This window comes from Manis pentadactyla, chromosome 11 (genome assembly GCF_030020395.1).
Source record: "Manis pentadactyla isolate mManPen7 chromosome 11, mManPen7.hap1, whole genome shotgun sequence".
Lineage (NCBI taxonomy): Eukaryota > Metazoa > Chordata > Mammalia > Pholidota > Manidae > Manis > Manis pentadactyla.
In genome coordinates this window covers 94171072-94193504 of record NC_080029.1, presented here as the reverse complement: position 1 = coordinate 94193504, position 22433 = coordinate 94171072, and the positions used below count along the sequence as shown (strand labels likewise).

The window sequence follows — 22433 nt, the reverse complement described above, 5'->3', positions numbered from 1 at the left end:
AGTAGTTAAGTTTTGGGGGAGTCAAAAGTTATAGGTGGATTTTTGACTGCATGAGGGTGTTGGACCCCTAATCCTTGTGTTGTTCAATGGTCAACTGTACTAGCAAATCTAATTGCAGCAGTACATTTAAAGCATGTATGGTTTTTAAAAGCTCAATAACATGATTTGATATGCAGTCAGGTTTGAACTACAGTTGTGCATAGTATGTCATCACCAGGAAACATAATAGTAAATTCCCAAATGAAATGTCAGTAATTTTTCATAGTCGCTTCAGTATTATGTAGGAGGAGGCTGAACTTTGAAATAAGACTGATCTGAGATGGAATCATGATTCTATGATTTACCAGCTAAGTGATTTTGGAAAAGCTTGGATAAGTCTTAGTGTAAATTTTTCAGCCTTAAAATGAGAATAACACTAGATACTCCACAATGTTCATTTATGGAATTAATGAGACAGTATTTATATGGCAATATGTTGGACTGACATTCCAAAGTATCCTTAAACTTAAAATAAATCAGTAAGACCCAAATAAAAAGGATGAGATTAGACACTAGTAGAAATGCCACAGCCAAAAGGGATTATTTGTGAATATGTAATAAATGAGTATCAGTAAGCTGCAGGTCAGATTAAAGTGGCATGGATGTATTGTCATCTCAAGAAAATGTGGACTATACAGGCCTGGACTACATTAAATTTAAACCTAACATTTGCATAATAATATAGGAAGTAAAAATTTGTTATAGCAGAAGGGGTTCTTGGTCTCCAAACCATCCTGGAAAGGCTGTTTCCTGACCTAATATATGAGGAGCTAGTCCCCACAAAGGGGACATACTGATAACAGACATGGAGGTATCAGGCCACCAAAGCTGGGTGGCATCAGCCATTGGAACCATCCATCATACTTCTCCTAACCCTCTAGCTTCATGTTCTCTGGGCAGCCTTCTGGCGACATTTTGACTTCCACACAGGAAGGCGAGGCACTGATGAGCCAGCCTCCATTTGCTTCCCATCATGCTGTGTGGGTGGAAATCCAAAAGTCCCAGGACCAGACCCTCAGTCACCTCACTTCTCCTAGTGCCTTAGAGATGCTAGTGAGGATACTCGATTACTTACTGTAGTTTCCATCTTCTCCTCCCACCCCAATCTAGTCCGGTTGGGAAAAGGTTGTTAGGAAGGAGGGAGAAAGAGGCTTTGATGATTCTGATTTCTGTGGTGGCTGCTACATAATTCATGCAATCAAGGCAGTGACGATTATTTCTCAGACTTAGCAAATACTAGCACTCACCCCTTCTGAAGAAAAATAAGTCCATTATAAGAAATTATATGGCCACTTCTGGTTCTTTCATGTTTTAGAGAAAAACCTTACATTCATCAAACTCTTTCTCAGTGCCTAGGTCTAAGCCTCTTTTCTTCTTTCCTTCTCTTTCAGCACATTTCATCTTGTCCCAGGAATGCAGTACCAGCATCACACACTTTTATCGCTTTTCTTTTCCTTCACACTGGGCTTTTCCCCACCATCACCCAGGATGCTTTTGCTTTGACCTTGTGGATACCTCTTTCTTCATAGTTCATTTCCTGGTTTGACTTTCTCCTGTTAAGTGAAGTCCATTTCCTACCCAGCCCCATGATATGGTGACTATAACCAGTCCCACCATGCCAGAAAGACTACTACATGTTGCGTTAACAACATATTTTTATTCTTCATGGAACAAAATGAACCATTTTTCTGAAGAGTAGTTGTTCTAATCTCTGTATGTCCCAGACAGTCTGCTGACCATTAGAAGGTGAAACTAAACTTCTATTTCAGCTCATCCGTCTTACTATATCAGCTTCTAAGGGTTGGCAAAATAAGGATGTAGATTTTTTTTCTGTTTGATCAGTATTGTTTGAACTTAACTATCTTTATGGTCTCCAGCTTTGACAGTTAAATCAACGTTGATTCATTTTCGGTATGTACAGAGCCATTAAGGGAGCCATAAGGGAAAGTGCATGACAGACTCCCTGTCCCGAAAGAGATGACAGTCTTTGAGGAAGGACCTCCCCTCCCCAGGAAAACACGCATCAACTCAAACAGAAAAGCAGGATAGAGCTTTACGGTTTGTTACTGCAAGGAGAGTTAACAGGTGTGTTCCTCAAAGCCAGCCTCTGATAGAGGCTAAGACAATGGGCTCTGGAGTTAATCTTTGGAGTTGGAATTCCACTTACCATCTGATTTTAGGCAACTAGCTAAGTTTAAGCTCTCAAATCTCTCCTCTGTAACACAGAGAGAAATATAGTCTCTACCTCCTAGGGGTATAGTAAGGATTAAATGAGATAATACATAGGAAGTACTTAGCACAGTAATAATAATAGCTAATGTTTCTTAAGCATTTACGTTATGCAACATGGCATGCTGAATAATGGCCCCAAAGAAATCCAGGTGCGAATCCCTGGAACCTATGAATATTACCTTACACATCAAAAGGGACTTTGCAGATATAACTAAATTAATCATTTTGAGATGGGAGATTATCCTGGATTAACTTGGTGGATCCTAAATGTAATCACAAGTATCCTTATAAGAGGGAGATTTTACTATGGAAGGCAATGTGAGGATTGAAGCAAGATGCTACACTGATGGTTTTCAAGATGGAGGAAGGTACCACCAAAGAATACAGCTCTAGATGCTGGAAAAACAAGGAAACAGATTCTTTCCTAGAGCCTTGGAAGGGAGCATAGCCTTACAGACACCTTGATTTTGGCTCACTGAAACTGATTTCAAAATTCTGACCTCCAGAACAGAATAAGAGTAAATGTGTGCTGTTGTTTTCAGCTTTATTGAGATATAATTAACATATACCATTGTGTAAGTTAAAGTGTACACTGTGATGATTTGATACATGTATATATTGTGAGATGTTTCCACAATAAGGTTAATTTGCACATCCTTCAGCTCACATAATTACCTTTGTTGTTGTTATGGGGAGAATCTTAAAGCTCTACTCTCATAGCTCAACTTGCAAGTATATAACACAGTATTGTGAATTATAATCACCATGCTGCACATTAAATCCCCTGAACCTACTCATTTTATAACTGAAAGTTGGTACCCTTTGACCACTATCTCCACATTTCTCCCATCCGAAGTCCCCTGGCAGAGTTTTTAGATTCCACATATAAGTGAGATCATACAGTATTTGTCTTTTTCTCTCTGACTTCACTTAGCATTATGCTCTCAAGGTCCATCCATGTTGTCACAAGTAGCAGGATTTTCTCTTTCTCATAGCTGAATAACATGGTTCTTTTATGCCCAATTTGCTGAGCATTTTTACCATGAAAGGATGTTGAATTTTGTCAGATTCTTTTTCTGCATCTGCTGGGATTATCATATGATTATTGTCTTTCATTTTATTAATGTGATGTATCGCATTTATTGATTTGCATATTTTGAACCATCCTTGCATCCGAGGCTAAATCCCACTTGGTTATGGCATATGATTCTTTTAATGTGCTGTTGAATTCAGCTTGCTAGTATTTTGTTGAGAATTTTCCCATCTATATTCACCAGTGATATTGACCTGTAGTTTTCATTTCTTGTGATGTCCTTATCTAGCTCTGGTATCAGGGTAATGCAGGCCTTGTAATGAGTTTTAATTCTCATCCTCTTCCTCTTCTTCACCTTGATTAATCTGGAAGTAACATAATTCGTAACTCTCTTTGATATTAGCAGCTATGCACAACCAATCACATAGATCATTTCTTGGTGAAATATTTCACATACCTTTTGGAAAAAGACACCTCAGAAGTTAGGGTAATCTTACTCTTGTTCCTTTCAGTGGTTACACTGAAATCCTCCAAGATTCCCATCTTTTCTGTTCACTTTCTTTCCTGAAGAGACTGCTCAAAATTGGCAGCATCTATGATTTCATCTTCTACAGGGTGGGTGCCCTCAAGAGTAAACTTCAGGACCTGCTTCTTTTTTTTTGCCCCCCATACCCCATAAGCTTTTTCATGGGCACCATGGCAGCAATGGAGGCAGAAAGGCCCCTCTTCAAATTTTATTTCAAATCTTCATACTTACTAATCTGCCATCCTCAGTTAGCCCCACCACACTAAACCTGTGCCCACATATGCAAAATCTTCCCAACCTGCTCTTTTCTGGGACAGGGAGGAATGTGAAGAGCTTTAAGCATTAAGAGACTTTTTAGTTATTATTTTTATTGATTACTTGCTTAATTGCACTGTAGTCAGAGAACATACTTAGAATATTTCAATTCTTTGAAATTTGTGGGACTTGCTTTATGGCCCAGCAAATGTTCTATAGCAGATTATATTTTCCAAAGATGGTCACAACACTATCTCCAGTGCCACATGCTCTCCTGCCATGTCACATTGCCACTTCCCCATCAAGGGGGAATCTGTGTTCCCATCCCTTTAAATGTAGGCAGGTCCTGAACTAACCAAGAGATAATGGCTAGTGTGACAGGTTTTTCTTCCAGCTTCTTGGAAGATGATTGTCAGGTAAGTAGTGTGACTACCCTGAGACCATGGTGCTGTGAACGAATCAAGCCACGTGGTAAGACCCTGGAGGATGACCTATCTTGAGAGGAGAAAAAGAGGCCAAGGAGCACCAAGATGCCAGGACATGTGACTAAAGAAGCCTCCTTGGATATCTATGCAAGACTTCAGGTGACTGTAGTGCCAGCTGTTTCTGGCTGCAGCCTCACAGGAAAGTGAAAACCACCTCACACCCAAGTGAAAACCACCCATCTAAACCCAATTAACCCACAGAATCTTGAAAGATAATAATAAATCATTATTTTAAGCTCAGCATGTATGGGTAATTTATAAAGCAGTAATAATTATCCAGAATATGGTCTTTATTTTAGGTAGCATGTGCCCAGATAGAAATTAGGGGTTCTATTATCATGGAAGTTTGCTTATATGTTCTGTGCATATTTAAAAAGAATGAACAATTGTAATTGTTGGGTGTGATATTTTATATGTGTTAAGTCAAGTTCTTAGTTTATATATCCAAATCTATTTCCTTAGTGATTTGTCTTACTTTCTTTAAATTACTGAGAGAGGTATATTGAAAATCTCTGATACTGAGGAAGAGTGGTGGGACTTGAGAGCTTTCCCTGCTGGTCCCCCAATGCCATGTCATGAGGTTTCTCTATTAATTTTCACAATATATTTAAGGTAAATAATTAACATTTCTACTATATATCTTTCCCTAAAAAGGGGAAAATGAGGGGTATTACACTGATGTTGTTCACTGAAACAGCTACACCAAATACATTGCTTCTGTCAATCAAGCTTTTTTAAAGCTTTTTTTCGAGGTCTCAACTATGTAATTGTCTTGGATAAATGCATTTTATACCTTCAGATACTTATGGACTCTTGTCTCTCCAACTCTTTAAAGGAAAAACAGAGCTGTCATAAACTCTTTTTGTCTTATGGAAGATAATGTATAAACATTGAGGTTATTTTCATTTTTTCACTGCTAAGTAATAGTGTAACCAAACACTCCATTTGAAAAACTATTTTTTAATAAGGCTGCTATAAATCTAATAGACGTGATGTCAGCAAGGTCACCTATATAACTTTACAGTCACAAGTCTGTCAATACTTTACAGATGTAAAGAACTAGTATCTTCCACACAATTCTCTCCCATAAAACAGTAGTCTGCCCTTAAGCTACACGTATGATTAGTTTGGCAATAAGAGACACATAAATATAGCACCTTCAACAAAACAGTTTATTTCTCTGTCACATGAAAGTTTAGAGGTAGGTGATGCAGAGCTGGGATGGCAGATAGGTCCACAATGCCCTCAGGACCCTTTCAGTCTACTGCTTTAGCAACCCTAGGGTATAGTTCTTGCTCTTATGGTTCAAATAGTAGTTATCAAATCCCCATTCCAAGCAACAAGATGAAAGAAACAGAAAGAATGGGGGTAGAAGGAAAGGGGGACAAAGGGTATATACCATACGTCTTTAGAGAAAAACTCCCACACACCATTTCTGCTCTGCATAAATTGACTGAAATATTGTGACACAGCCATACTTAATTTCAAGTGAGACTGAAAATATGGTCTTTATTTTAGGTAGCATGTGCCCAGATAGAAATTAGGGGTTCTATTATCATGGAAGAAAGGGAAATAGACATTCAGAAATAATATCAGACTCTAACAGTGACTCATAATTTATGTAATGGCAGAACCATACCAAAAGCTAGAAAAAAATAATGATCTGGTCACAAAAGTTGAAAGAAATAAGATGAACTAAAAACATGCTAAATTAAACAGTATGAGGAATAGCTATGCCTAATAGTGAAAAGCATGGGAGGAAACCTGTTTGCAAAAGGGTACAGGAAAAAATGAAAGTTCTAAAGTGAGGGGAGCATTTTTTACAAGATGGGAGCCAAAGGCAATATACTAAGATATACATCAGATATACTAAGGTCAATAAAAAGAAACAGTTTAAATAAGCAATAAATAAAACCATACTGCTTTTACTTCCCATTAAGACAATAGAATTTTTTACAAAACAGTTTATCTTTGCCTATTTTATTTGTTCATATACTTCTGATTCCTGAAAGGCTGGTGTTATCAACTGATTTTATTGCTTCTGTTGTATTTCAAGGATATACATTGCATCTGGCCTTCTCTACATATATTTGAAGATATGATCACTTTTGTTGGGGGACCATTTTTGTTTTGTTGTAGTTTTTTATTTATTATGTTAATATGTGCGAGCTACATATATCATTAAAGTACTTGAACACTCCCAAGAAATCCCAATGTATGCAACTTGCTGCAAATCCTCTTTTAATAATTAATTTAAGATGTACAGACAAGCTAGGTTTCTATATAATAAACATAACCAACTGAATGTAACTAAGATAAAGTGTTTAGGAGAGATAATACATTTCAGGGAAAGATCGTTACCATGAAGGTATTTTTTTTTTAATTTACAAATTCAGGAAAGTTTAACCAAAAATATTAATATAAAAAAGGAAACATTACCATATGGCAAAAATAGGACTTTCAAATGCTGATACTGAGATTACTGTTAAATTTTTATGTTATGAAATTCGAGTAATGGGAGAAAAGCCAGCACTCACATGCACCCAAATGATTCAAACACTTAAAAAAAAAGTATTTTCTTTAGATAATTCTATAGCTGGTAAGCACTTCCTAACAGAAAATAGTTTTAACAAGATGATAGCTTCACAAATGTCTTTTACAAATCTCCAAAATATAACAAACCCACCAGTTTCTATATAACATGACTGTATTAATAAAGATAAGAAGTTGCCTTCTTGAAATCACTACATGTCAATACTATTTCAGCTTATTTAAAAGAAAAGACAAGCTGTTGGCTTGTGTTTACATTCCCTCTGCAGATCTGCTGTCCGTTTTATCTGACATAGCATGTACCATGGGAGAGTGGGGAAGCACTGGCCTGGAAGATCAAGAAGGTTGTGTTCTAGTCCTAGTTCAGCCTCCAGTTAGTCATGTTAGCCAAGACACCCTCTCAAGGCCTTCATTTCCTCATTAAAAGCAATAAATGGGTTGGACTTGTTCTCTAACATCCTTTCCAGCACTGCTATTCTAAGATACCTTGAGGGCTCATTTCAGATGTCATAACACTTATTTATATTAAGTCTCTTCTAATATATTTGTTTTCAGAAATTGTCCACACATGAAGTCTGAATTATTAAAATCTTACTTTATATTTTTTGAGTCAGAAACAGTAATTCAGAATTCAACTATAGCATTCTAATTTTTTAAAATCAAAATAAGATAGCCAAAATCATAAAACTGAGCATTCACAGCACTGAACATAGAAAGAAATGTATAATTAATAGAATGTTAAAGCCAAAGAACATCTGAAAGGGAGAGAGAGAGAGATTGAGACAAAGACTTCTTATGAAGTGTTTCAATGACAATTACCCCATAACAACTGTGCACTCAGAATTTGTGGACATAATGAAGGTGCATTTTGAGGAAGGAAGAGAAGAATTCTTCCCCATGTCCCCATCCCCCTGTTCCAAAGGGGAGAATTTAAAATTACACACCATTTTGCTAATGTTTTATAGGAAATAAATGCCTAGATATAAGGACAATTTAACTTAATATTTCCTCTTCAATTTGTTTTTTATAGCATACATGTTAATTTCATTTTGAACATGGTATGCCAAATATCCTGAACTTCCAGGAATGAAGTCATGTAGCTCCCCAAGGAATTTCTTCATGACATCAATTGATACATAACCTACAAAATAAAAAATACATATTTGAAATCCTATCATACTATCTGCTTTTCAATGTCTTTGATTTATTAGAGTTAAGATTTCCAAAGACTGTTTTTAGAAAAGAAGTGAAAGAAGAAATAATACCAGTGAAAAGTATGAAACTTGATTATCATCAGGGAACACCTTCCTTCCCTCCTCCCCTCTCATCCCAACCTTTTACCTCCTTTTAAAACACAGATATTTGATTATTCATTTTGACTACTGAGTGTGATATTCAGGTTGGGGATGGAACATAAAAGTACCTACCAAAATAACTGGGAAGTGTGGGGGGGCTTAAAGTATAATCTCTGAGAACTATCTATCCAACTAGCTACTAAAAGCACAAACAGTTCACCTTCCCTAGTACAGCAGGCAACTCTGTGCTGCACTGCTAACACCGGGATAACACTCTTTAATAAGAAATAATGGGAAAATCTATATTACTGCTTAGTCAACAAAGTTTTGGGTGTAACTGTGATGTCATTAATAATCTGAAATAGATATGAGTATCAAAAAGAATACATATAAGTGAGATGGCTTAAAGACTCAATAACTTAAAGTAACATTGCCTTGATAGTAACTGATAGAAACTTATCTGAATGATTATATTTTATGTGTAATGCATTTGTGATTTATACTAAATTGAAACCTAATTTAAAAGTAAATATTGTATGAAAAAAATTCTGGCGGAGCTCAAGGATGACTGAGTTTAGAACACCACCACTATCAACAGGATATCTATGCATATAGTTTGTTTCTAATAATAGATAATAAATTCATAGTTAATAAATTAAACTATGAATCCAATCACATAAAATTGATTAGTATCTTTAAAGATATTTTATTCATAGTTATTCATTTCAGAAAATCTCTTGAAGCACTATTACTATACTCCATTATTGTCCATGATCTTTGCCTAATGGCTAGGTTTCTATGTACAATAAACTAGTGCAGAAAAATATTAATGTTTAGCTAATTGCACATATATACTGTGTGAAGTTTCTGAAGATATATGTGAGAATAGGAATTTATAAAATAATTACATTAATAAAAATATTCCAGTAAGAAGGATATTGATAAAAATATTCCAGTAAGAAGGATAGAACATTTATGCATCAGAAATGTTTCATTGCAACAGTTTTGAAGTAGTTAGGACTTTAGGCTGAAGCTGACAGACACCCAATTTAAACTAGCCTAAACAAAGGCAGAGTTTACTGGAAGGACATTACCATATCAACGAAGTTGTGAGGAAGGCAGACATATGGCTAGGCCTCAGAAGTAGCAGAACCAGCTCTCACAGCTTCACGGCTATCTCACCGGTCTCCAGGTTTTCTCTGTTAGTTTTATTTTCCTTTCTTGAGGCAAGTTGGCTTTCTTTACATGGTAGAAAACATGGCCACTAATCTGGAGTGCATGGACACCTGGGTGATCCATGAATGGGCTTTCGGGTATATATGAGCCTCTTCGAATTATATGTAAAGTTTGTGTGTTATGTTTGTATGTGTATGTAGGTATGCTACGGAAAGGGTCTATGTTTCCTCAGATCCTCGAAATCATGATTAGAGTTATTCATATAATTTATCTATCAAACTGGGACACTTGAGAATAAAAACTAATGCCAGGACAACAGGCATAAATTCTAAGTATCCTGTGTAAACACGGATGTGTGTTCACTCTACCTGTAGACCAGTGTTTCAACACAGAAAATATGGGGCCTATCTTTGGGTCAATTCTGCAGATTAATTTATTTAATATATGCAGGATATCACCCCTTAGTATATATAAGAGGGGTGCTGTACTTGCTAGGCTAGTACAATAACAACCTTATTGTACAAAGTGTTTCTGGGCTCCTTACCTACTTGGGTTTACTCTAAATTTTATTTTAAATTACCTGTTACCATGTTGTTCACTGGATAATTCTGAAGAGGGAAGTATATCTGCTTTTCTACAACTGGAGTCCTTGTCAAATGCTTCTCTGCACTGTAAAATAAAACACAGTAAGTCATATTTATATATATATTTTGGACTTATTTTACAAATGAGAAATTATTCCAGGCAATTATATAGTAATCTATTAACTCTTTGGTTAGACTTTAGTCTTAGTGGGTGGAAATGTTAGGTGTGAACCTCTTTGTGATTCCAAGTGATACAAGGGCCCATATAGTTATTTTTGGTTTTCTTGTCCACCTCACAAAACAAATATTTATTGAGTATCTAAAGTTCTAGGTCTTTTTTTTCAATATTCTCGAAAGCATAATCATTCAATAACTACTTTAAAATTAGATAAATGCATATATACAAATGTAATCTTAAATATGCCTAAAGAAAGGCACCGTATGCTCTATTTTAAATAATCACAGCCTTTTTTGTTGTTCAGTGTTCAAATAATTGGAACTCTATTAACTAGTATTTCCATACTTTAAAATAAATAAAAAATTATGTCTGGGAAAATTATGAGGTATACTAAGATTCTGAAGTGACTTCTGAATTAAAAACTTATAAACACAGAGAGGAAGAGTGTAAATTGGTTTAACCTCTATGGATGGAAATTTGACAAGACCTATCAAGGATAGAAACATACATGCCTTTTGACGTAGAAATTCCCCTTCTAACAATTACCCTATAGATCTCGCAGACATGCAAAATGACATATGATCATTTACTGAAGCATTGTTTTAAATGGCAAATTAGAGATTATCTAAAAGTCTGTTAAAATAAGGAAATAGTTGAATAAATTATAATAAATCCATACAATGGAATACTACACAGTACAAAAATGAAAAGGCTCTTTTATAGAGTAATGTGGAATGATTTCCAAGGTAAATTATTGCGTGAAAAAAGGCAAGGGGCTGAACAGGGTTTATAATGTATTACTATTTGTGAGAAAAAGGAGAAATGAAAGAATATTTATATAAATTTGCTAGTATATACACATATAAACAACTGATAGTATTGAATGCCTCTGGGAGGGAAACAAACTTATTAGAGGCCAGTATGTTTTCATAGAATCCCCTTTTACACATCTTGGATTTGAACCATTGAGTGTATTTCTTATTAAAAATAATTAAAATTTGAAAATGGTAAAATAAGAATGCATGAAGAGTTAAGAAAAAGATTTTTTAAAGGAGAGTAATGAGCCTGGGACTTGCTTTGTGAGTTATGTAACATAAGGTTACATAACTTAAAAGAATATTGTGTTGATATAAAAACAGATCAACAGATGAATGGAATAAAACAGTCTAAAAATAGATTTCCATGTACATAAAAACAACATATGACAAAGGCTAACGTGTCATTTGGAAATAGATTTATTAATCAAAAACTGGTGGAAATTTCTTTTTTGCAAAACAAAAATAAATTTAGATCTTCACCTATTACCATACACCAAAATAAATATCTACAGAGTTAAAAAGCCTGTTTATTCTGTGACTGGAAAAGGACTTTTCTGAACATAAAAGCAATAGAAGAAATTATAAGGGAAAAGTGATCAATTTAATGATGTAAAAATTTTAAACTTGTACCTCTGAAAAAGTATAAAGTATAAGCAAGACAACAAACTGAGGATACAATGTGACAAATTGGCAAAGGATAATATAGCCATTATATAAAGATGTCAGACAAGTTGATAAGAAAAACAATAAGACCCCAATAGAAAATGGAAAATGGATTAAAAACATAAGCTACAGAAAAGGAAATATAAAATGCCAATAAAAGTAATCCAAAAGGTTCAAACCTATTAGTAGTCAAAGAAAAGTGCAAATTAAAACAAGATGCCATTTTTCATTTATTAAATTAGCACAAGACTTCTTTTAATATTCAATATACTAATGAGGATGTGGTGAGACTAACACCGGTGGCAGTTTAAATTTGTACTTCTGTGGGAAGCAACTAACAATAGGTGTCATGGCCTAGATGTTCATATCTTTTTCTACTGTAAATTCCATATCTGAGAATTTACACTAAGAAAATTACCTAAAAAGTAGAGATTTATTTTTAAAAAGATGTTCATGAAGGTGCTACAAAAGTAACAAACTAAAAAATTTTAATATCTTTTTTAAAAAAGGAAGGTGATTAAATAAGCAACAAGATACCTTATACAGCCAATACAAATCATAATATCAAATAAGGTTCTTTGAGATGGAGAACTGCCTATAGGATTCTAAGTGGAAAAATCAAGAGGCAGACTATATATATATATATATATATATATATACACTATCAAGAAATGTTGGTTATCTGAGTGGTGGGTTGGTTATCTCTGAGTGCTGGGTTACTTATAAGTTAAGTTTTCTTTATTTTCTGCATTTTCCATTTTGACAAATTTGATGAAATAATTAAAAACAAGAAAAATAAACAAAACTTCATGCCATTTCAGAAGATTTGGGTAACATTTTGGGAAGGGAAAACAGCACAATGATTAAAGGTTTGGACTCTGAAACAGCTACACTTGGTTTCAAATTCAGTTTAAAACATACTGTGTGAATCATTTAGCTTTCTGAACCTGTTTGCTTAATTGTAAAATGAGGCTAATAATACTTATTGTATAAGGTTGCAAGAATGAAAGGAAATGTTGTGAACTGCTTAGTTCACAAGTGTCTTGTATGTAGCAAGTGTTCAATAACTGGTTTACCACTTAATGCTCCGTATCACTATTAGTATGCCAACAAAATAAATACTTCCAGTAGGGGCCAGGTATATTTTATCTATGTTCGTACTGCACCCTCTGGTGTTTCCACAAAGAAAAGTCTCTAGGTAGACACTTAACCTAAGGTATCTATTCATTATCTTTTGTCTATTTTTGTTATTGTTGTTGGATTGGACATATTTTCCCCAGATTTGTAAGTCCTCTTCATATGTAAAGGAAACCTGCCTTTGTCAAATGTTTTACCCAGTGTATATTTTTCTTTGATCCGAGTTCATGGTATTTTTATTGTCATATACAAGTTTAAAGTATTTTTGTTGTCATATTTATCACTCTTTTCCTTTATGGCTTCTGTGTTTTTCAGGACAACCATTTCTTAAAGAACTTACATATCTGGTGTCTTTCACAGTCAAGTGAATCACTGGGAGTTATTTTATTTTTTATTTCCCTGCCTTCTCCTACAACATCACTTAGGATAACCATTCTCTCCTCTATTAATCCCTTAGGAACATCTTCATAGTTTCACCTCTTCTATTCTCATTTTTTTTATCTCCTTACCAGTTTCTTATCTCAAAAGGACAAGTAAGTTCAAAGGAGTGCTATCTATAGAGATTCTAAAGACCTAGAATATGGATTCTCAAATTTAAGTAGTAGAATATGTTTTAAAAGTCAAGGGACCATGAAACAATGGTTCACTAAACTTAAAATAATTAAATATACAACTTTATGCTAAATCAGATAACAACTTAGATCATAGGTTCAAAATATAAGAAAAAATTATGGGAGAAAAACTTAAAATTGAAAAAAACTATACAATTTAAACACATAAATTTTTACATTGAAGAAAGATAGCTACTATTTGATCATTTTTATTTCAATAGCTGAATACCAGACTTCTGAATAACTGAATATTTGAATATTTGATAACCACTGACTTGGAAAATACAGAATTAGGACCAGATAATGAATAAACCTTCAACAAGGAACCTCTCTCAGATTGGCCTTAACACAATGACAAGTCCATGTTTGTCTTTTAAACTTTAACTTCTTAAACTAAAGAGAGTTTAAGAATACTGTAACTATATTACAAACAATTTGGAAAGGAGAGGGAAAAATCACTCAGAACTTCCAATCATAATAAAATAACTGCTAATATTTATTGTATTTCCTTCTTATTCAAAAAGCATATTTAAAAAAATAATGTAACAGTAATCATAAGTGGGGAGAATAGAAGTTCCTATGGCCAGGATCCTCACCTGACCTTAAACTACTTGATGATGTAACTGGCCTACTGCTAGGCTACTGCTTCCACACTTGTAGGCAAAAAGCTATTATTGACTGAGTCACTATATAACAAGCTCTGCCCAGCGCTCTGGATGGAGGTAGAGATGAAGGAGGATTACAGACCTGCAGACTGTTAGATGCAGATGCGACTCTAGTTCTCAGCCTATTGCCAGGAGAATAAAGCCTAGTATAAACCCTTTTATCCCAAGAACGTCCTATTGTTATTTCTTGGTCTCACTGAATCTATAGTAAACTTGCCTGGGGCTGAAACCCACTGGCAAGACACCATAATATACATAAAATTCTTGTTTCTTTTCCCCAAAGAGAGTCTAGCATAGTATTTAAATGTGTGGGCCCTGTAATTTAACTGACCCAGTTCAAATTCTGCTTCCCCCCACTTAAAAGTTTATATAACTTTGGGCAAATTATTTTATCAATTTTAGGTCTCTTTTCCTGTAAAATCAACCTCATAAAAACACTGAAAATTAAATGAGATAAATACACAGCCAGTGCTCAAAGATATTTACATTGATGTTGGGGGGGGCACAGGGAAGGCAGTACAGCACAAAGAAGACAAGTAGTGACTCTATAGCATCTTACTATGCTGATGGACAATGACTGTAACGGGGTATGTGGTGGGGACTTGATAATGGGGGAGTCTAGTAACCATAATGTTGCTCATGTAGTTGTACATTAATGATACCAAAATAAAAAATTAATTAATTAATTAATTTTAAAAAAGATTTCTACATTGAATTGAATGTCAATGAAGTATATGAATTCAATACCTTTTGAATAATTCTTTTTTGTGCTCTGTTGCTAGTTCACTACTTTCTGTAAGGGATTTTATTTCATTTGGTATTACTTCATCATGCTGCAGATAGCAAAAGAGATCACATTTTTAAAAATTAGTACACCAATGATCCAATCAGTAATGTTTTTTTAAAAAGCAAAAAAGTAGAATGGCAAAACATTTCAAGAGCTATAAATGTATTTATACACTTAGGTTAATTCAATTTAGTTTGTGGGAAAACCATAAAATTTTGTATACACACATATAGTTAACTATATTTCTTAAGAGATATGTAGAAAAGGATAGAATTTTTGAAGTATCGACTGTGGTTATATTAGATAGTAAACTTTGATTTTCTTTTCAATTTTTGAAATTTTCCCTAATGTGGTCATATTACTTTTTGTTTAGAAAAAAATAAGCAGAACAAAAAAGAGCATTATTAATTTAAGCTTTCTTAAAGTCTTTGACTTGAAGATTTGTAGGTGTCCTGTGAAATACAAATCAAAAATATGACATAAGCTGAACAAATTGTTTCCCCTTCTGAATTAAAGTGGAGTATTTAGCTATGGAGTTATGAAACGACTAAATATATGTTAAGGTTTTCCAAAAGATTAAGTGACAGTGACTCAGATACTGATACCTATCACATAATATATCTATTTAATATGACATTAGGATATTTCTATATTTGGGTCATAAATCTACTCCAAACAATAATAATGTTCCCCAAATTATTTTCCAGATTTACCCTTGTTGTTGCCATTTGATGAATCACCTTTACCTTTTATTTATATATTCTATGGTTACTATTATAACTGGCTAATATTCCATCCATATCAATCATATTTTGAAAGAACTATCAAAATCCTTTCTCACATATCATACAATTTCTAAAGTCAATAATCAAGACAGGAATGTTCGAATTTTTTAGTAGAAAAAACACTGGATTGGTTGCTCAGAAAATGTGGTTCAGCTTTGCTAATATCTGGCTATGTGAACTAAGGTCTTTACCTTCTCTTTAGTTTTCTCATTTCTAAAACTGAATTATTAAATTAATGATCTTTAAGGATCACTTTTAGTGTTAAAGTTTTGGTATACTCAGTAATTCTGTCAAATAATAACCATTCTATCATCATTCATGTTCCTGGAAACACTGACAAATCAAGGATTAGATATTTTGGCCCTTAGTATATAAGGTCACCAAAGATACTAAAAGAACTATTATTTTCAGATAATGACACCTTGGAAAGAAAAAAAAAGTTAATGAAAGGAAAGGAATATGAAATATATAAGTTAATTGTTTGACTTTCGACATATTTTAAAGAGTTTCTCCCCAACTTGTTATTTTGAAAATTTAAAACTTACCAAAAGTTAAAGAATAATACAATAAGTACTGTATACCTTTCACCTAGATTCACAAATTAACATTTTTATCACCCTGAATGTCCTCTCTCTCTCTTTTTATTTTTGCTGGACCATTTGAAAATACTTGCAGATATGACATTTCACTTCTTAATCTTTAGAATGCATTTTCCAGAAAAAATATTCTTTTATCTTTATAATACCACCATCACAATTAGGAAAACCAAGATTAATTCATTATCACCTAGTACACAGTCCATATTTAAATTTTCCCATTTGTTCTTAAAATGTCTTTTTTACCTGTTTTTAATTTTTAAAAGTCTAGAAATCCAACCAAGGTTTACACATCACATTTGGTTGTTATGCCTCTTGATCTAGAACAGACTTCCTGCCTTTTTGTTTTTTATGAAATTGTTTTAAAGAGCCTAAGCCACTTAGTTGTTTTGTGATATGTCCCATATTCTGGAATTGTCAGAGTGTTTACTCATAATTAAATTCAGGGTAAGCATTTTGAACAAGACCACTACATAGACAATACTGTGTACTTTTTATTATAAAATCACAACAAGCTGAGCATAAATGAGAGATTGTTTCAATATTGGTGATACTAAATTTGATGTGTTGGTTAAAGTAGTATCTGCCAGACCTCTCCACTATAAATGTAAATTGCTTGCCTTTGTAATTAATAAGTAATATGTGGGGTGATCATTTGAGATAGTGGTTATGTTAGTCATTAATGACCCTTGCCTTAAATCAGTTGTTTTAGTGGGGGTGGTCAAATGGGGATTTATATTCTATCATCCTTTCTATATTCATCAGCTGCTATTCTGTAAGGAAAATTTCCCTTACCCCACTTTTCCCTTCCTACCTTCCTTCCTTCCATCCCTCCTTCCTGTCCCCCTCTTCCTTTTTTTCTTTCTTTATGCTTTTGGAATATCACTATGGAATCATGTACTCTTTTTAACTTAATGTATTATAATCCATTACTGTCATTATTCTTTTTGATGCTCCTAATATGACTTTTGCATAAAGATTTTGAAGTAAGTTAAAAGTATAGGGAAATCTGAACTAGGATGGCAAAAGCTATAAAACAACCAATTTTCAGTATTGTGCACATTCATTGAGAGGTGTTATTAAAAATATTTAAGAAATGGAACAATACAGGAATCAGAATCTATGCTGGGAGTAAAGAATTGGTAAATACTGTGTAACAACATGTTACTCTTTTAATTTTATTGACAAGCACATTTTCAAGTTTCTATGTGAATAACTTTATTCATAAAAAAGTCCAAATTTTACTAATGTACTCATATAAAAACAATATCAAACTAGATAATGTTCAATAAAAGCATGCCCTTTAAATTCCTTAATCTGGACATTGGTGCTAACATGTTACAAGTAAATATTTTTTAGATTACATTACTTTCAAAAATTTTGAAATGGTAGATTCTTATCAAGCAACTTAATTTACTCTTACCTTTTCTGTCAGAAAATCTTGGTCTTGTTCCCAAATAAAACTACCAATTTTTCTTCTTATTTCTGTGGTAAGAAAAACATATCCAATAATATTTTTTAAAAGCAACTTTGTAGGATTTTCTGAATTTGCATCAAAATCACCTAAGATACTTGTTTAAAATGTAGATTTCTATTAAATCAGATCATTGAGGAGGAGCTCAGGAATTTACATTTCTAACAAACTCTCCAGATGATTCCAATGTGTTATGAGAATCATTGCTGTAAATTTTTTCTGCCAAAATACACTCTCCGTTAGATGTCAGTGTCTGTAGGTCAAGCATTAATAAAGAAGGCAAGTGTCTGGTCAAAATAAAAGGTACAAGATTCCTGAATTTGTAGAGTATGAGGGTCTCAAGAATTCAATAATTTATTTTGCTAAAAGAAGGGTGGAAGAGCAATAAGTCTAGTGGGCATGGTGGTGCAGAAATTCCATAATGCTCAACATGTTAAAGGACTATGTCATCATTCTAACTCGAGGATATCAAAAGTTTCTTAAAAACAAAAATGTAATATTCTTCTAGATCTGTGCTATCCAATACTAACAACAAGCTACATGTGGGTACCATATTGAAGTGTGTGACTAGACCAAATTGAGATGTATGAAGTGTAAAATAATCACTGCATTTGAAGACTTTGTATAAAAAAAATGTAAAATATCTCAATAATTTTTATATTGGTTATATACTGAAATGATAGCATTTTATATATATTAGGTTAAATAAAATATATTCTTAAAATTAACTTCACCTATTCATTTTTATTCTTTATAATGTTGCTACTAGAAAATTTTAAATTAACACATGGCTCATATTTGCATCTCACACTTCTATAGACAATACTGGTCTACGTAGATAATAATGTATGCTTCTTATTCTTAAAAAAGAGCATGTTTTCATTTAAAACAGATTTATAAAATTTAAATACATTTTAATATAAGATGCTAAACTGAGAAACAGAATACGAATGATAATTTAAAATCAGATCAGGTAGTCATTCTGTAATATAAACTCCTTGAAGGTGAGTATTTACTGATTGGCACAGTTTTTAAATAAATCAGTTCTCCTAGCCAGTCATTAATTCATCTGCAGAACCACTTAGAACAATTTATTTTTATATGTTATAACTAGGTTTCATCAGGGTATTAACTATGGAAGGAACCCAATCTTAGGGATTTCTAAAGCTCTTCTATAGAAGTCTTTTTCAAGTTTTGCTTGTTTTAAATACCTTGCTCACTGGGAATTTGTACTAGCTTCAGTCTGTCTTTCTAGAGATGGACACATACATCAAGATACACATTAAAAATTCGATAATAATGCAAGACCTACATAAATGGGATATTTAAAGTTAGCCGATAAAAAGTAAGTAGGATTTGAATGGAACAGGTTAAGAAAGGGTGTTCCAAGCAGGGAAAAACTGAAAGAAAACAATCTCAGAAGCTGTTTATTTCCTTGCCCTTTATACTTCAGAGGATTGCTGAAATAATCAATGTGAAAGTACTTTCAAAAGTATAAAAATATATATCGGTTTATTATCATAACGAATCTTCAAATATCAGAAAAAACTTTCAGAAAAATAATGAAGAGATTCGAAACTAGCAAAGAACATTTACTGAATGCTCACATGTTGGACTAAATACATTATCTCATTTTAGCCTCAGAACAACTTGGGAGAAGTTGCTAAAGGTCACAAAACTAGCAAGTGTTGGATTCTAGCAAGTGAGCACATTTAAGGCAAGATCTGTCTTATTCACTACTGAAACCCAGCACCTGGGTCGGAACCTGGCACACAGCAGGAGCTCAGTGAACGTGTGAATGAGCAATAGACGAAGAAAGCTAGAATACACACCCAAAGCAATCTGATCTAAAGTCTATTCTTTCCACTTAGATTAAGTGATACAGAACACAAAAATCTGATTGAGAACACAGATCAGTCAAGTTGGTTGACCTGGATGGATCTAGCTGTCCAACAGGGATGAATGATCTTTGCTAACCTTTTTGCAGGCATGCAGGAGGTAGAACAAAATGACCTAAAGCCACCGAGTTTTTTATTGCAGCATTAGCAACTGCAGAGAGATAGTAGGCATGAAAAACTGTAGCGTTATCTTCTATGTAATCAAGGCTCTGATATATTCTAGGAGAAATAAAGGAAATATTTTAGGTTATAAAATGAACAAGAATGTATTCAACCTTTTAAAAGAAGAAATAAACGTATAGGAGTAAGGAGAATTATCAGTAAGGTAATCAGGAAACCGGGAGGTAAGGAGGTAGGGCAAGGACACCCAGGGCGGTGGTGAGACCTCTGCTTTGTAAACATAATGGGACAGCAATGTGCAGGGAGATCACAGGTAGACGCGTGAGAGGCAAAACAGCTTCTTAGAAAGCTACTGTGACTGTCCAGGCAAGAGGTAATTAGTGTGTGTAAGATAATGGCACAGAGTAGGAAGAACATTTAGAGGCACAATCCAATGGTCTTTGGCCACTGATTGATTAATGGGGTAAGGGTTGCTATTCAAAAGAAACGGAAGGTTTTGAGAACACAGGACCTGGTGCAGGTATGAGAGGCAGTGACATTTGGTATAAACAAGTCTTTAAGGTGCCATGTGGCGTTGCAGGAAAGACAGCTGGAAACACGTGACTGGAACTTGTGGAGAGGCTTGAGGACCGGGTAGGAGGAATGCCATTAGGCAAAAGGGAGAGGAGAAAGGTTGTCTATTTCCCCCACCCCACACATCCAGGACCGAAACATGCTCGATTCCAGTCTCTTCCTATCACTATTTATTAGTGGACGGCAACTTCCATTTTCAACTTCTGGCTCTTCATGACCCAAGAGGCCCTGCCGGTGGCCTTCAGAGTACCTCAGTGTGTCTGGGTGGGAGGCATCACAACTGAACAAGAAGTCGGCGGCCTTCGCGTCACTGATGACCCCCTCTTCAGCGACTGTGGAGGCAAGAGCATAAGGTAAGCCTAGCAAGTACCCTGGGGCCAAGGCACCAGAGGGGGGAGGGTGCTCGCTGCACCGCCTCATCCACACCTTCCTACCCCAGAACTGCCTCAAGTCCTGGCTGACGCTGCGGCAGAACCAGCCCCGCTGCCCCTGAAACATGGCGCCTCCTTGCACACAAGGACGTGGGGGGTCAGTAGAGATCACTGATTGGTCCCTGGTCAGAAGCGTCGCTCGATGATTGGCTCTCAGAGCAATGGGCGGGAAAAGCCTGAGGCAGGAAGGAAGAGGGAAGTGTCACTAGCCGACCGAGCTGACTAACTGGGGAGGATTGCGGACGAGCCTCTCAGCTTTTTCCTGACGCGGCAGAGAAGGGTCAGTCACGCTTGGGAGTTTTAAAACCTAAGTATTAACAAAGTTGTTGTGCTATGTTGTACAGGCTTGGGCACAGGTTCTGCAGCATCAAGTATTTTGAAGCATTACTCATCATCTCATCTATAAATGTTTCAATTGGAATCTCTAAAAGATGACTTTAAAATAACCACAATACCGTTATCACACTAAAAAATTAATTCTTTAATACAGTCAAGTGTCACCAGTGTTCAAATGCCCAGTTTCCTCAAAAGGGTTTTTCTTTTACAATTTCCATCCACATTAGTTTTGATAAGCTATTTATTTCTGGTGTTGGGTCCCTTTAATCTAAAATATGAAAAATATTGATATAAAGTTGCCCACAAAATCTTCTATCTTTTTTAATGTCTGCAGGCTACATAGCAATGGTTACTTTTTTGTTTCTGATATTATATGTGTCTCTTTATTTCCTAGTCTCACTAGAAGTTTGTCAATTTTATTAGCCTTTTCAAAAAAAACTTCTGGCTTTGTTGATACTGTCTTGTATGTTTCTCTTTCATATAGTTCCCGCTCTCATAATTTCCCTGGTTTAAATTGCTGTACTTTTTCTAATTTCTTTAAAGATGATTGACTGTCATCCTCTGTTTTTCTAATATGTGCATATAAGGCTATACATTTCCTCTAAAACTGTGTGCCAAGTTTTTAAGATGTCATTTTTTAATATTGTTCAACTCAAAATAGTTTCAGATTTCCAATATGAGTTATTTGGTCCATGGGTTATTTAAAATATCTTAAAATTTCCAGATACATGTGATTATTTAGTCATTCTTATCAATTTCTGGCTTAAATGCATTAAGATGAAAGAATATGGCCTGTGTGATGATAATTCTTTAAAATTTTGCTGGACTAAAAAGTACCTTGAGAGAATTCAAAGCAAGAGTATAAACTAACCAGACCATTTCCTTTTATTTTCTTTAAATCTCTGGAGCAATTTTTAAAAATTACATTAGCAAGTTTGAGAAAAGGAATGTGTTGCAAAATTTATATTAAAAGATATATAGGAAGAAGAGTACACATCTGAAAATTCACCTATTAAGAGTCATGCTGGAGAATGATAAAAGCATAATTGAATTTCTGGGCATGTTTTAAAAGGGCTCCTGAGCATCACAAACTTAAGTTGCAGGTTGCTTGAGTAGCAATAGCATGAAGATGAGTCTCATGAAAGTAACTCCTGTGGCATAGAAGACCCCAAAGAATTTGAATGAC

General features: G+C 34.5%; 1 protein-coding gene and 1 pseudogene across 1 annotated transcript; both read right to left on the bottom strand.

The window, feature by feature from the left end:
- Positions 1–3630: 3630 nt before the first annotated feature.
- Positions 3631–4002, bottom strand: LOC118922509 (60S ribosomal protein L22-like; annotated as a pseudogene).
- Positions 4003–8118: 4116 nt separating this feature from the next.
- Positions 8119–20978, bottom strand: TERB2 (telomere repeat binding bouquet formation protein 2). The gene is made up of 7 exons (XM_036905370.1): positions 20915–20978; positions 20731–20812; positions 19867–20006; positions 17839–17900; positions 14995–15080; positions 10172–10260; positions 8119–8261 (listed from the first exon to the last, which is right to left on the bottom strand). The coding sequence occupies exons 1-7, from the start codon at positions 20976–20978 to the stop codon at positions 8119–8121; spliced, it is 666 nt and encodes a 221-aa protein (XP_036761265.1).
- Between the last annotated feature and the right edge of the window lie 1455 nt (positions 20979–22433).

What these genes read in the sequence shown, in the direction of transcription:
- TERB2 (XM_036905370.1), bottom strand. Translation starts at nt 20,978, where the DNA reads ATGTTTCAGGGGCAGCGGGGCTGGTTCTGCCGCAGCGTCAGCCAGGAC. An exon ending in AAGATTTTCTGACAGAAAAG is followed by an intron (nt 15,081 to 17,838) that starts GTAAGAGTAAAT and finishes TGCTATCTGCAG; the next exon opens with CATGATGAAGTAATACCAAA. An exon ending in AGTGAACAACATGGTAACAG is followed by an intron (nt 8,262 to 10,171) that starts GTAATTTAAAAT and finishes TTTATTTTGTAG; the next exon opens with GTTATGTATCAATTGATGTC.